Source organism: Carettochelys insculpta, chromosome 3 (genome assembly GCF_033958435.1).
Source record: "Carettochelys insculpta isolate YL-2023 chromosome 3, ASM3395843v1, whole genome shotgun sequence".
Taxonomy (NCBI): Eukaryota; Metazoa; Chordata; order Testudines; family Carettochelyidae; genus Carettochelys; species Carettochelys insculpta.
The window spans coordinates 68,213,883-68,230,363 of record NC_134139.1 but is presented as its reverse complement, the minus strand read 5'-3'; the positions used below and the strand labels follow the sequence as shown (position 1 = coordinate 68,230,363).

General features: G+C 42.2%; 1 protein-coding gene across 3 annotated transcripts in view; it reads right to left on the bottom strand.

Moving 5' to 3' along the window:
- Positions 1-16,481, bottom strand: part of AKT3 (AKT serine/threonine kinase 3) — a 295,102-nt gene that overhangs the window by 4,590 nt on the left and 274,031 nt on the right. For all 3 annotated transcript variants that reach the window (XM_074990078.1, XM_074990079.1, XM_074990080.1), the window contains one exon: positions 711-813. In XM_074990078.1, coding sequence (XP_074846179.1) covers positions 711-813 — 103 coding nt within the window. The remainder of the gene's footprint in view (positions 1-710; positions 814-16,481) is intronic.

The window sequence follows — 16,481 nt, the reverse complement described above, 5'->3', positions numbered from 1 at the left end:
TTCACTGCTGTTCTCCGATAGGGCTCCTTTACATGCTCCTTTTGAAGGAGGGGGCTAGTGTAGATGTGCCCTTTGAGTAATCACGTACTCGGACGTGAATAAATGTAGTGGTAACAATGAATACTTACATTTGCCTGATAGTTCCTATGCTTTCAAATATGGTTTCTCTCTTTTTATATTTACTTTTAAACTAGAACAATGTATACTTGTTAATATCACCACACTTAAGTTACAGGATACATTTGTAATAAATCAGCCTGCTTTTTAAATCTCATGTGCTCTTTTCTGGCCTTACAGCAGCAAAGGTATGTGCCTACCATATTTATACGTGTGAATAGTTTCATTGGAGTCAATGGGAATGTACAAATATATGCCTGAAATTTGGCATGTGGTTAGGTAGCTTGCTGAATTTGGGTCTTTATTAGAGAACAAACAAGATACTTGGAAATTGGCATTTGCCTCACGATGGTTTAAAAACTGTGAAACTGATCGGAAATCTGAGACTAAAAGTATTTCTGCTTACTATAAGGGAGTCTTGTGCCCTACAGAAATACTCAGGTGGTTCCACGTTAAGTTCCACTAAAATCTGTGAGAAAGTTTTCTCCATTAGAACAGAGTAGCTTATTTCTCATCGCTCCTTATAATATATGCAGACTCCGATAATCTACCTTTTCAACCTTTGTCATGTAGGGCTTTGCCAGCTTACTTACATTTTTCAGGTGGTGTTATTGTAATCGTCTGAGCTGTAAATTCCTCATCAAAATATCTGGTGTCTGTCTCAGATGTCACTTGAGGTTTAAAAGGTGGTACAAGCTGATGGAAAGCAAACAGGAAGAATCATGTTAATATAACCTGAATGTAACCAAATTATTGTCAAGAGTAGACATGCCTGCCTTGAGTCCAGCTTTGAGTGCAGGGAAGTGGATTGGGTGACATACAAAGAGCTCCTCCAGGGCTGCACATCTCTGATTCTGGAAGACTCTCAGGTAGCTCAGTGGTTAAACCGGGGTCAGCAACCAAAAGAGCAAGAGCCATTTTTTTCCCCCTCAAATTCATTAAAAAACTCAGTAATTCAAGAGCTGCAATGCATGTGAATACAAGATTGTCCTTAACAAATAACATCAAACCATTCTTCCTGTAACCCCTATTTTAAGAATGGCGTACACACATCTCACAATGCATTGCACATGTTAAAGTAGTAGTTAGCCAACATTTTGAGATGACATAACTCAAGTTTCACACAAGTCCCTGCCACTCTAAGAGCCAGGTGCAGCTTCTCCTCAGCTTCCCCCAGCTGCAGGAGCTGAGGGCTGGAGTGGGGAGCTGGCAGAGAAGCTGTGCTCCCCTCAGTCCCTGGGAACCCCAGGATTTCCACTTGCGCTTAGCTCACGTTAACATGAGTTAACCACAAGTCGAAATCGTGCATAGTGGGGGTTTACTGTATTTGCTACTTAGATATGAGTTGTACATTGTTGGCTTTTACAGGTTCATCCAAATATCAAACATAATCAGGAGGGTTTTTTTTTCCCCCCAATTATAGCCCTTAGAGAGCTGCAAAAAACCTTGTAACAGGATGATCATGGATTGAATGACCATTCAGTCCATGAGCGCTAGTTTGACAGGCAAGTCACTAGACTTTTGCACGTTAGAGATGTTACTATAGAAACTTGGTAACTCATGGAGCACAAGCAAAATGATTTTTCTTAAATTGCACTATAGAAAGATAATTTACTAGACACTGAATGGGGTCTGCAGAATGAATAAAAATGTTATGTTTTTAATTTAAGATGATTTTTTTAAATATAGCTTTATTTTCAAAATATGAGTCTATGTTAAAGCCTAACTTACTAATACATATTAAAATAAAGTAAATTAATTATAAAAAAAAAGTCAAGCAGCACATTTGTTGCCAAGTTTTAAAGAAAGCCAAACCACTGAACTGATGGAAGTTACTACTAAGCACTTGGCACCAGAACTTGCAGAAAGCACAAATATTAAAAATCTGAATAAATATAAATTAAGCTACATAACTGCTTAAATAAATACGTAAATATACAGTATACCCTCCTAATTAGCAAAAATGTTCCAAATTTAGTATAAAGGCTATATTTAGCTGCAAATAAACATAGTTTAATCATAGAGTCATAGAATCCTAGGGCTGGAAGGGCCTTAAGGAGGTCATCTAGCCCAGCCCCCTGCTTCAAGCAGAATCAACTCCAACTAAGTCATCTCAGCCAGGACCTTGTCAAGCCGGGACTTAGAAATCTCTAGGGATGGAGAATCCACCATCTCTCTAGGCAACGCATTCCAGTGCTTCACCACCCTCCAGGTGAAGCAGTTTTTCCTAATATACAACCTACTCCTCTCCTTCTGAAACTTCAGACCATTGATCCTTGTTCTGCCATATGTCACCACTGAGAACAATTTCTCTCCATCCTCTTTAGAGCTCCCCTTCAGGAAGTTGAAGGCTGCTATTAATCACCCCTCAGTCCTCTCTTCTGCAAACTAACTAAGACCAAATCCCTCTGCCTCTCCTCGTAGGTCATGTGCTCCAGCCTCAATCATTTTTGTTGCCCTCTGTTGAACCTGCTCCAGCGCATCCACATCCTTTTTATACTGGGGGGCCCAAAACTAGACAATATTCCAACCTCACCAGTGCTGAATAGAGGGGAACAACCACTTCTCTGGATTTGCTCGCAATGCTGCTCCTAATACACCCTAATATGCTGTTAGCCTTCTTGGCTACAAGGGCACACTGTTTACTCATATCCAGCCTTTCATCCACCATAACCCCTAGGTCCCTTTCCGCTGTACTACTGCTTAGTGCTCCAAAATGGATTCCTTGAACATCCCCTCCATTATTTTCCCATGGACTGAGGTAAAGCTGACTGGTCCATAGTTCCCTGGATTGTCCTTCTTTCCTTTTTTAAAGATGGGAACTACATTTGCCTTTCCCCAGTCATCCAGGATCTTTCCTGATCTCCAAGAATCTTCAAAGATAATAGCCAAAGGCTCAGCAATGACATCTGCCAATTCCCTCAGTACCCTTGTGTGCATTAAATCCAGACCTATGGATTTATGTACATCTAGTCTTTCTAGGTAGCTCTTAACTCGTTTCCTCCCAGCCAATGGTTACCCTCCACCTTCCCCTACTGCACTGTCTAGCACCATAGTGTAGGAGCTGTCCTTGTCCATGAAGGTTGAGGCAAAAAAAGCATAGAATACTTCAGCTTTTCTTACATCATCTGTCACTAGGTTACCTCCTTCATCCAGTAACAGCCCCACAAATGAGAATCAACTAAACAATGAGAATCAGCCTTTCTTTAGGAAAATAACTGAAAAGTACAAATGCAAAACAAGATTTTCTGTTTGATTTAAATCAATCCACCTGATGAGATTCTCATTATACACTGAAAGACCAAGATTAGAGCACTCATCTTACAAAGGCTTACATGTAGAGCCCTGCATAACCACAGACCATTTTCACGGTCAGTGGAGTGGATACCCATACCCACGCAGGGCTCTCCCCTCACCTTCGCTGGTTCCCCTGCAGTGCTAGTGGGGAAGGGACCCAACAAGCTCCTAAATCTCCCTGCACAAGGATCCAAATGGTGTTCCCAATCCCCCGCCTGGTGGACACTGACTTGCAGGAGGCCCAGCCCTCGGGCCAGCTCAGGGACACGTGCTGCCTGTCTCACACACTGTTCTGTGCTGCCAGCTTATGCAGATGGGAGCGTGCGTGGAGGAGACTTATGTCTGGGGGAAGAGATTCCCGGAAAGCAGTGCAGCTGCCCTGCTCTGAGGGGCTGGAGCTGATGATGCAGGGGCAGTGACCTGGGCACCAAACAGACCCTAGGCAGCAAGATCCTGCCCCTGCTCCTCATCATTGGGACTAGAAAAGGGAGCCCCATTCCCCCGAGCAGTACCCCCTACCATGTTGTGATCTGATAGTAGCTGCTGCTGCTGGGTGCCATCATACAGGTGCCAGTGGCAGCACAGGATGCAAATCTAGTCCCTTCCCTCCTTTCCCCAACCACTCTTGCAACATTCCCCCTGTCCCCGTGCTGCTCCTTATCCCCAGTCTCTGCTCTCATTCTGCCTGTAGGCCCCAGCCCCCTCACTCATCTGTGCTCTCTGCCTCCTCCCTCCAGACAGCTTGCAGAGGGTATGCGGAGGAAAGTAAAATCCAGATGGTTGATCAGATGAGGAGTGGAGCCTGGTGAATGCAGAGCCACATTTTTGTATCCACACAGGGCTCTACTTACATACGTGTTTACCGTGTACTCCGAGTAGCTGTAATCAAGTCAACAGGACTACTCGAAGTATGTAAGGGGAAGCTTGTCTTTGAAGGACAGGGCTTGTGTTTGTCATCCAGGGCTTCTCAACAATATGAACACACGCATTTTAAATGTCAAAAAGGTCAATTTGTGTTTACATCAGCCTCACGAATGTAACATTTTTGGATTTTTGCCACCGTTCTAACAGTATTTAGCTGTATTTCATAAGTGAAAATAAGAATGATCATCATTAAAAAACAGTTCCATTTTATTGTTCACATAGCCATGGAACTGGCCTGATAAATGGATGACTAAAAGACATAAATGCATCGGAAACTTCAACGGAAGATAGATTTGGGCAGCACAAAGTTAAAAGCTTCAAAAAACTACCACAGATGGGATGAAAAGTGCATGAATACAATTTTCACACAGTGAAAACTTTGCACCCTTTTCCTATACATTTCAGCAAAAATTAAAGCAAAACTGTAAACACACACTCAGCTCTAAACTTGACTAGATGCCGAATAATAGCAAGAATTGCAAAACTGCTTGAGAATAATTTCACAGCATTGCTTGTCTTCAGTCAAGAATACATTTTCAGGTGTTCATAATGCTTGCATGTACGTCTGATTTACTACATATTAGAAAGTTGGCCATGAAAATAACCTTCAAATGACTCAATTTTAAGAATATCCTTAATCTCCATTGCCACTCCACTTTTTACTATTACCAGTCACACGCCTGCTTAGAGGATGCTGATTTCATATCTATTTCATATTTTGAGTGAAGCATGTTTTGTTCCTCCACCTTATAACTGCTACAGAACAAGTATACTGTACTTGCCTACCACATTAAATGCATCTAGTCACTGAACATGTCCTGTACCTTTGAACATGCATTTTTGTTGTAGCTGTACTATGCTTAATAAGATAATTTTACCATCATGTGACTGGAACCTCTTTACCAATATTAGAAACTGCTCATTGCTTACTTGACAGTGTGATGGCTGAAAGCACAGTATTTTTGCATCTCAACTGATTAAAGATTATCTGAAATGCATTTTTCTTTTCTCTTTTTGAAGAGATGCGAAGAACTGACTTCTAGCCCCAGACATTCTTCAGACTAGATAAAACAAGCTTAGGCATAAATTCCTTTTCAATGCACTTTTAAATGTCTGTCTGTTTTAAACGGGTTACTCCTCCATTTACCTGCATAGCCCTGCATTCTGACTCCAATGTTTCAGAGTTTTCACTTCTACTACGGATGGCACCTACCACAACATAAAGGTAATAGCTACCTGTCCTGCTTTTGATATTCATCTTACAACCCACATTTGAAAGAGGAACAGAATCCCATAAGTCAAAATTTAAAACAGGATGCATTTTTAGTTTGGAGCCTCAGGCTATAGTATATCAATGATCTGGGATCTATTTACCACCATTTAAATGTACAGATTGCACCACTGAAAACTGGGATCCTCTGGTCCAGCAATCTCTGTAGTCTGGCAAGACCATCGATGTTTCTGGACCAGAAAGCCCTGGCTGGGAAGCCTGCCAGGCGGGAGCACAGTAATGGGGAAGTCAGGAGCCCAGTAAGGGGCGGAGGCTGACAACCCGCTGCAGGGGAGCCCAGTGGGGCTTGTGTCTCTAGGGCCTTCATCCATGGGGCTGGGGCAGGGGCCACATCCAGCAGCGTGGCTGGGGCTGGTGCCCTATCAGTCTGGAGGGGCCCAGGCTTAACCAGGTAAGGGGCCACTGGGGCTGGAAGTCAGGGGGATGCTGGAGGCAGGTGGGCTAGCAAGAAACAGAGCTGGCAACAGGGAAGGGAGGCAGACTGGAGAGGCAGTGGACTTCATTGGGAAAATTCCCTCGTTCGGCACCAGTCAGGTCCCAGGGATGCCGGATGAGGGAGGCACAACCTGCTTTCAATTTCTAAAGGATGTCCCTGGTCATCTAAAATGTAAGCACTTCAGATAATGTTATCCTATGTCTCTAATTACATTAAGTAATATTGGCATAGTCTTAACTCAAACTAAAATATGAAGCTAGCACTTCCAGTGTTTTTCCCATATCAGAGGCCAAACCCTGGTGAAGCCCATGGATATACATTCTGAGGCCAGGATTCAGCTCAGTTTCTCTCCTTGACTTTGGAACAGTATCACCAAACAGTTCACTTGTCAATTTGTGCCACAACACAAAGAACAAAACTGCAATACAATACCTTTAGCAAAAATATTGGCAAACTATTCTGTATTTGATGTTTTTTAGACCCTTGTGATTTGTCATAGATTTCTGAATAACAAAGTTTACAAAACCATTTTTCTCTAGTGGTTAATTTTGCAGTCCTCATTAAATTACCAACAGTTCAATATACAATTTTATCCCAGTTACATCTTTGCTACTTCTACACGGATTTCTAAGCAATACTAAGGATGTAGGAAAAATTAACCTTGACAGTTCTTAGTGAGTGAAGACAATATAATCCTAGCATATCTATACCGTGTAGCCGGAAAGACAATGTAATTATTTTCTACATAACAAGCCACGTTGAGGACTATTTTGGGGTGGGGAGTAGCATCCTGTTCCAGTTAGATCTCTCACTGCCAAACCAACTTTCGTTCTTAACACCTCTTTACACTTCTCTGCACAGGGAAGGAATGATTCAGATTGTGGTATCATGACTGGTACATTAAATATAATCACACAACCAAACAAATACAGATGAATTCCAACAGTTTTCAGACCTAACTCGTAAAAATTTTATCCAGATCTTTTCATGTTTCCATTCACCCAAAGTATGTTTTAACTGAACACTGTTAATCTGAAAGTTGTGCTAGTAACAGGAAAATACCTAATACACTGTATAAAACCCACAAAAAACACAAAACAACAGAATGGCACAGAGACATTTTTAGTAATTAAACCAGATTCTGCTGTCAGTTACATTTGTGCAATTCCATTAATCCTGTGACACAAATTGATAGTAATGTAGTCTGTTTCTTTAGACATGATTTCCTCCTCTTCGTTATACATCTGATATATATAATTTGTTTAACTAGAATTTTCTCTCAGAATTTTCTGGGTGGGACTGATGAAGGGGCTTTGGAGTTGTAGCACTGAGCATCTAAGTACCTAACTTTTATGTGCAGAGAAAATCCAGAAACAATGCTGGAATCCACAAAGCCAAATAAGGCACCTTGGCTCCCTGCACAATGAATGAGGGGAGAAGTTCCAAAAAATATGATTCACAACAATATGATTCAGGGAGCTGCCTCAGACAGCCAGTGAGAGGTTCCGGCTAAAGGGGCGTATGCTAAACCCCACCCCGCTCCCAGGGAAAGGTGCCAATGTCCAGTTTGATGGATGGCACCTATCACCAAAAAAAGGGCATCTGTCCACTGCAGTTAGAGCAAGTAAGAAACAAAACTGGGAATGAGTTTGGCACTTATCTCACATGGTGGTCGTACTGCCCATCTTTAAAGCCCTGCAAATCCACAGGTATGGATGTGTATAAGGATGCAAATGTTACATCTAGAATGCTGCAGATTTGCAGATATCGGCTTCATATCTGGATCCGCATCTGTGGATATGGATGCGGATATCTGCAGATCATTTTTTTGGGTACTGCTGCGGATGCAGATGGCTTAAAAATTTTGGCCAAGTGGTTAGGGCGTGCTCCTGGGAGGTAGGAGACCTCTGTAAAAATTCTCTCTCCCTCTTTGGCAGAGAGGATGGAATTGAATCCAGGTCTTCCACATTCCAGGAGAGTGCCCTAACCACTGAGCTATTTCACACTCTCCCTGCCCCCCACTGTGGATAAATACTTAAAACAGTCCCTGGGCCAGAGCAAGAGCACAACTCTGTAAGCCAGTGGCAAAGGCAGGATCCCATGTCCAGTTCCCTTGCTCAAATCACTCTTTCATTCTTTAAGGAGAGAGGCTGAGGGAGCCCCATACCACAATATTCCATAGCTCCGTGGCGAGAGCATCCTCCTAAGCGATGAAGGACACTTGTTCAAATTCTTTCTTCCCTGATGGCAGAGAACAGGAAATTGAATCTGGGTCTCCCACATCCAGGGTGAGGGCTGCAACCACCTGGCTGAAAGTTATAAGGTGGGTGCCACTAGAACTAGAACTAGTGAGTGACCTTTAAGACAAAGTCGGCTGATTTCCCTCCACATAGTTTCCTGCCCCCCCCAACCACATTGCTAAAGTGACACACATACAGGAAAGGCACGTGAAGTGAAGTGTGCGTTAACTGCACAGTAACAGCGACAAAGCAGTGAATTCCCTCTGCAGCCAATAAAAGTGCTCCTACAGTTCAATCAGCACACCCTGCAAATTCCCTGTACACAAGTGCAGTCAGCAAAACGACTGTATCCTAGGCAGATATCCTGATTACGACAATCTTGCAGCCACTGAGGAGAGCCACTTGTGTGGCCCTCCCATTAGCCTAGGTTGCTGCCTTTGGACATACCTACTAAACCGGACACTGCAGAGGCTGCATATTGGCTGAACAACTATCTTCTTGTGAACTGCTTTTGGGGCTTAGGCAGGAGATGGGCATTCAGCTGCCTAGAGAGAGGTACCAGCACAAAGGAGCAGAAACACAGACGCTAACAATGTACAACAGGTGTTCTGTGGATGGCAGTGGACTGAAAACTGCAATTTAGCTGCTTATGCCTGAGGTTTAAGCATTTAAATACTTTAGTGGATCTCATCCTATGTGACTGAAACCATTCGACTATGTCTACCCTACAAGATAATATTGATTTTTAGCCTGATTTTTTCAAGTGCCTGTCCTCACTGTAAATTCCATTACCTCAATTTACGGGAGCACAAAAATCAACATATCATCGAAACCTTAATATCGTCCTAACCTGATGGCTGTAGCGTTCAGTTTGAATTTAAAATTTTGAATGAAGGGTAGTAAGGATGTGCCGTGTCCTTAAATCGAATTCATGGGCCTCCAGATATGTCCCATATGAGCCCTACAGTTGTCTGCTCTGGCCTCTTCCACCTCCATTGTTCTCAGGTGCAGAGGAATTAGGCAACAGGAAGACAGTTTCAATTCAGCACCTTGAAGCCCATGGTTGTAGGGTCACGAGAGGCCGAAAAAACTTTCTGTTTACTAGTAGCATGGCTGTGGGGTCTCTGGTTCTGTGTATACACCTACTAGCTGCCTTTTTTTCTGCGCTGCCTGGTGCCAGCCACTGCCCCCACCCACCCCCATACCATGTGGCAGATAGGCTGTGGGTGAGGGTAATGCTTGTCTGATAGGATGAAAAATGTCTTTTCAGCCATTTACATTTTCTCCTACCCCCCACATCCCCTTTGTCCCCTCCCCAAGAGGCACCATGCATTCTGGAACTTTCCCTGGCCTGCATCATGTGGCAGATAGTCTGTGGGTGGCGGCTGTACTTGGATGAGAAACTTCTTTTCAACCGCTTACATTTTGCCCTGACCCCCCATCCCCTCCTTTCCCTTCCCCCCATGAGGCGCGACACAGTCTGGAATTTTCCTGCACCCAGGTACATCATGTCGCTTGACCCCAAACCAATAGAAGGGTGTGCTGCGCAAGGTGCCAGGCAGTTTGCCATGTGGTGAGGCTCATGATTTTCGGGTGCCGGCTATAGCTGGGGATCTTTTGGCCACCAGGGGGATGTCTCCATCTGCAGTCATGATTTTCAGGTGCTGGCTATAGCCGGCGGTGTCTTTTAGCTGCCCCAAGCCATACATATTTCAATGAAGGCAACGTGGCAGCTATAACAATTACCACAGTTCTCCAAGTAAGGCTTGCAGCAAGGAGTAATCTGGGCTCTTTTAGCTGCCCCAAGCCGTAACTGTTTCAATGATTTATTCAAGTTTTAGTACAGCACCCGTGTCTACTTAAACATATTCTTCTAAGGGTCTTTTTTGGCAGGAGGCCTAAACCCAGATTCAGATTCAAACATAATCAAAGTGTCTCCCTAGGCTGTCATGATTTTCAGGGCTGGCAAACATCTGCTGTCTTTTAGCTGCTCCAAGCCATTACTGTCTCAATGATTCATTCGAGTTTAGGTGTAGCACCCACGTCTACTTAGGGTCTTCTTTTCCAGGAGGCCTAAATCCAGATCCAGGTCCCAACATAATCAAAGCCTAGGCATGCTGCTAATAGGGGTAGGTGGTGGGTCTCCCTGGGCGAAAGAGGGGAATGAAATGTGGGAACATATTGTCAGATACCCAGATATACTTGTGAGGATTTTTTTTCCCCCATGCTGCAGCAGTGAAAATAGCCAGAATACTATGGGGCTCAGGGAACTGTGGGACAGGTTCCCACAATATGATGCTGCTGCAGCACTGTATTTAAGCTCGATTTAAGCTATTTGTATGTGGCAGCAATAAGTCAATTTTGTGGGGGAGCATGTGGGAATGTGAGGATGCTCAAAATCAAATGGATAAAACCCAACATTAATAAATCAATTTTCATAAATTCCATTTTAATTTATAGAGTAGAGACAGCCTCTTTCACCTAAATACACTACTTGGAATGGTGCAATCCCAGTACACATCTCCAGGAGAACAGAGAAAGGAAGTGATCTCATCCAATCCCATCCACAGGGGAAAAACACCAATTCACATTAAGTAGTTAGGTGTCTCAGTAACATTCAGCAACTCCATCAATGAAATGAGAAACTGTCAATATTCTAGACAGTTGGGAAAACAAAACAAGCAAGAAAAACACACAACTCTAAGCTGTAACCAGAAGTGAAAAATTTGATGTAAAATATTTTGTGGATTTTTAATTCCACTTATACAGTCTTACACATTGTCTTTCATAATCGAGCTATTTCACAGCAATTTACAATGCAATACAGTATACTCATAAGGCAGAGACTGCTTAAGAAAACATGGCAGCCTCTCTTCTATATACTATATATTTTGGAGTATGTTTGTCTGTCTGTGCTATGTTTGTTCAAGAATTCTTCTTAAACCGAGAAAGCAGTCCTGTAGCACCTTAAAGACTAACAATATTATTTTTCTTTGTTTTGTGAAGATACAGACTAACATGGCTACCTCTCTAAGACTCCTCTGAACCATAATAGCTACAACCACAACATTGGGTATGCAGCTTCCTCTTACCCTAACTTAAACCAAGGTCGGGGTTGGTTGTTCCTGGAAAGTGGGAGAGGCCCAAAATTCCAGAATTATGCAGAAGATGGAAAGGGAGGGACGCTGACAGGAGGAACAACATACTTCAGAGGCACCACTGGGGGTAGCAACTGCAAGGAACAGCCATACTAAAAAGGGGCCACTGGGGGCAGCCACAGTAAGAAAACAGTGGCCGCATGGAGACAGAGCTCTCCACCCCGCTGCTCCCCCCACTCTGCTCCCCCCACAACGCATATCCCTCATACAATTAGCCTCTCCCTGAGATGCTGTGGCCATGAAACTGGACGCTGCCCCCACACCTCCAAGCTCTTTCTGGGGTGTGAAAAACCCCCAGATCAGCCCCGTATCCCAGCTGCTCTCCCCAGGGCTGGGGGAAAAGAACACAGCTCCGGGCTGCAGCCCCCTCATTGCATAAAATTATGCTCCAATCCTTTTGGTATATTCAGTCTGTATAGCTGCACCATGTCACACCACAGAATCTATGAACTTTTTTGCAGCCATCATCTTGTTCTTTAGAATCTACACAATCCCTGAAAAATAGAAAGTCTACAGTGCTTACAGCTGCGAACAAATCCTTAAACATATGAACCAAGTGTAACTTTGTAGAGATGTCTGAGTTTGTAGAAAACCTGAAAATTGCCCCATTCATCTCAAAGGGGTTTTCAGCACAGAAACTCAATGATGAGGAAGTAAATGTCCACATTGTTAACTAATGCACTTCTGATTATGGCATTTAAGAAAGGACAATCATATTATGAAGACTTCCATAGTCTATTGGGAGTAACATTTCAGTCTGGTGCCACAAATGATGCTTGGGTGATTCCACCTTATCCAGCCCTACCCTTCTGACCTCTGAAACCAGAAGTCTGAGCTCAACAAGGCACCCAAACCTACCTCTCAATCAGCAACTCTGGTAGGAGATAAAGAGCCAGGTGGCCTTCTCCCAAGGTTGCTGTTCCTCTCTCTGCTGGGAGTTCCCTCAAGGCCAGGCAGACAACACAGCACCAATCACATTGAGATGACATGTTTCAGTCTTTTCTTTAAAGCCCAGCAATACTGGAAATATTTTTTTAAAATGAAAATTTAGAGTGTAAGTTCACCAAATGCTTTTGGCAGCCAATGTCCACGACACATACCTATTGTCCACATACCTTAATGCAATCCGACCCCACGTATTTCCTTACTCTACATAGAGGGAGGCATACCTAGAGAGCCCAAAAGAACATGCTACATCAAATTCTGAACACCCGCACCATCTATACTGAATGACATCTCATTCTGACAACCAAAAAGGGTGAAACTCTGGATATTACCACGTCGTCTTTTCCTCTCAGCTCAATACCCAGATTCGACCCATCACTCATGAACAAAAGCGCAAATTCAGTATTTCACTGTGTGCAATTATATAAAGAGATTTTATAAAACTCCGAGGCTTCATGCTTTCTGAATAATTCATTTCTCACCCTATGAATAGTTGACTATAATATAAAAGATTCAAAGGCTAATTACTCAAAAGATAATCACTGTATCTTGGAAACTCCTGACCACAGTTACTATACGTGAGTAATTCCACTGAAACCAACAGGACTATACAGATTCTTGAAGTTAAGCAAATCGAAACTGTTTGCTGGATTGGGGCCCAAACAATTTTTATTTTGAGACAATGAAAAACATGAAAATACAAAATTCATGGTTAAATGTCTTTTAGCTGAGTAATTCACAGGAGAGGGTGACTAGCCACACTTCTCAATTCTTCAGCACTTCTGCTATTGTCCAACTGAAATAAATGATCACTCCAAGGGGGGAAGGGGGGGAGATTTCTTGTTCATCAATGATCTAGAAAATGAGGTAAGCAGTGAGGTGGCAAAGTTTGCAGATGACACCAAGTTGTTCAGGACAGTCAAAACCAAAAGGGATTGTGAAGAACTACAAAAAGATCTCAGCAAACTGAGTGATTGGGCAGCAAAATGGCAAATGAAATTTAATGTGGGTAAGTGTAAGGTAATGCATGTTGGAAAAAATAACCCAAATTACACGTACTACATGATGGGGTCAAATTTATCTACGACAGATCAGGAAAGGGATCTTGGAGTTATAGTGGATAGTTCTCTGAAGACATCCACGCAGTGTGCAGCGGCAGTTAGTAAGGCAAATAGGATGTTAGGAATTATTAAAAAAGGGATCGATAATAAGACAAAAGAGATCATACTTCCCCTATATAAAACTATGGTACGCCCACATCTCGAGTACTGCGTGCAGATGTGGTCTCCTCACCTCAAAAAAGATATATTGGCATTAGAAAAGGTTCAGAAAAGGGCGACTAAGATGATTAGGGGCTTGGAAAGGATCCCATATGGGGAGAGGCTAGAGAGACTGGGACTTTTCAGTTTGGAAAAAAGGCGATTGAGGGGCGATATGATAGAGGTATATAAAATCATAAATGGTGTGGAGAAAGTGAATATAGAAAAATTATTTACCTTTTCCCATAATACAAGAACTAGGGGACACCAAATGAAATTGATGGGTAGTAGGTTCAAAACTAATAAAAGGAAATTTTTCTTCACACAGCGCACAGTCAACCTGTGGAACTCCTTGCCCGAGGAGGCTGTGAAGGCCAGGACTCTATTAGGGTTTAAAAAAGAGCTTGATAAATTTTTGCAGGTTAGGTCCATAAATGGCTATTAGCCAGGGATAAAGTATGGTGCCCCAGCCTTCGTAACAAGGGCAGGAGATGGATGGCAGGAGATAAATCACTTGATCATTGTCTTCTGTTCTCCTTCTCTGGGGCACCTGGCATTGGCCACCGTCGGCAGATGGGATGCTGGGCTTGATGGACCTTTGGTCTGACCCAGTATGGCCATTCTTATGTTCTTATGTTCTGTAATTATACTATGGCTCCAAATGCAAGAATTGCAGAATTCCATCAGGACTAACATTACGGCCAAAATGTCAAACCTGGATCACTAACAAACATTTAACTCTTAAGTCCCTATTTAGACATCTAAGTAAAAGTTTAGGCGGAACATCCAGGTTTTTAAAGGCCTACATGAAGATGAGAAGTCAAACGTCAATCAACAGAAACCAGAGTCTCAGCAGGTACAAACTGTCTTCATTCCAATTTACACCAGCTCAATTTATACCCCAAACTGGAAAATATCAACCAATGTTCATAACACACCATTACAGGCTATCACCCGCCTGGATACTTGTTTCCACTTATATTGACAACTACAAACTCATACACAGATTTTTGTTATCTCTGTCGTGGTTGTTCTGCAGACCTTTCAATAGCATTATATGAACATGATAAGAGACTGAACAATGAAAACCAGTATCTGTGTTCATTCATAATGAATGACCCCATTGGTCACCTATTCATGATTACCTTTCAGCATGATACTGTGTTTTCCCAATCCCTGATGACAAAATTACTGTGTACTCTTGCTTTTCACACTGATAAGAATTACAACACAGACAGTATCAGAGAGGTAGCGGTGTTAGTCTGTATCTTCGAGAAAAACAAGAAGTCCTGTGGCACCTTATAGTCTAACATAGGAAGTATAATTTTCACCTGGACCACACTTCGTATGTTTTAAAAATAAGTGTAATTTACTTTTTAATTTCCAGACATCACATATTGGGCCATCCTATCAAATTTTACTGGAGAGCTCTCTCTCCTTCTCTGATCCTTTAAAATGGCTCCTTAGCAATATTCAACAGAATAAATTACCCTGAAGCATGAGGTGTAAACAGAAATTGCCTAAAGAGAGCAGTGGGACTTCTCCCGTTCTGCCCTCCCTTCCTCAAACCATAATTCAGCACAGCTAAATAAACTTGTGTGTGATTTCTGGAGGCTGATTTGTAAATTAGTTAAATCAGAGAGAGAAAATCCAAAATCAGCTGTAAAAAGAAAATAGGTAGAGCATATCACGACAAACACTAACATTCACTCCCATTCTATCTCAACTGTACTCACACATAACTTTTGAAAAGTAACAGAGAGGTAGCCGTGCTAGTCTATACACTAATCAAAACAAAAAAGCAGTCCAGTAGCACTTTAAAGACTAACAGAATAATTTATTAGGTGATGAGCTTTCATGGGTGATGGAGTGGGCCATTCTGTTAATGACCTGTAAGTTTGCATCTTGCTAAAGAGGAATTTTCACACTACTTTGGACAGAGAGGCTGGTGAACTCTCTTTTATATTCAAATTTGACACATTAATACGTGGTTTGAACCAGGATGGGAATTTTTAGGGGCTCTTTTGCATACTTGGCTTAATCTAATTCTTGACCTCTCCCCCCGACCCCTTCTGCCTCTCTACTCTCTGATTTGCTCACCTTGATAATATTTTTTCTGATTTGTCAACCTTGATTACTATTTTTGGTTCTCTGTGCCTTAAATATTGAGTCTGTTCTGGTATGGCTATGGTCTGAAGAAGTGGGTCTGTCCCATGAAAGCTCATCACCTAATAAATTATTCTGTTAGTCTTTAAAGTGCTACTTGACTGCTTTTTTGTTTTGATAATTTTTGAAAGTTATTTCTCACAACTCCCATACATATTCAGTATTTACAAAACGGTTTGGACTACCATGAGCTCTAATTGATCAATGAAGACTACAAACAGTTTAGATTTACATACAGATACCCATGCAGATTTCACATTCACATCTGTTCACATACAGATTGGCATTTATTAGCCAAATTTGTTGTAGGTAGCAATACACCAACACATTTTAAAGGGACACCGCTGAAGTTGGTCGTCCAGGAATCTGATCTAAGCTTTTGCTATTTTTCCTTACACGTTTGCAAAGACTATGCAGTTGTCTTGTGCTCATTCCAAAAAAATTTTCCAATGCTCATTAAAAAAGTAAATACATGCTAACAGCTCTACAACTCTGAGTAAACTTTCAATAACAAAACACTGTGCATCCAAGGGAGGGAAAATGTTTTGGTAAAAAGCAGGATTTCAGCTGAAAAGTTCCCATGGATTATCATGATATATTTTTTGAAAAACACATTATCATTGTGTACTTTAAAATACTGTTCTTCCT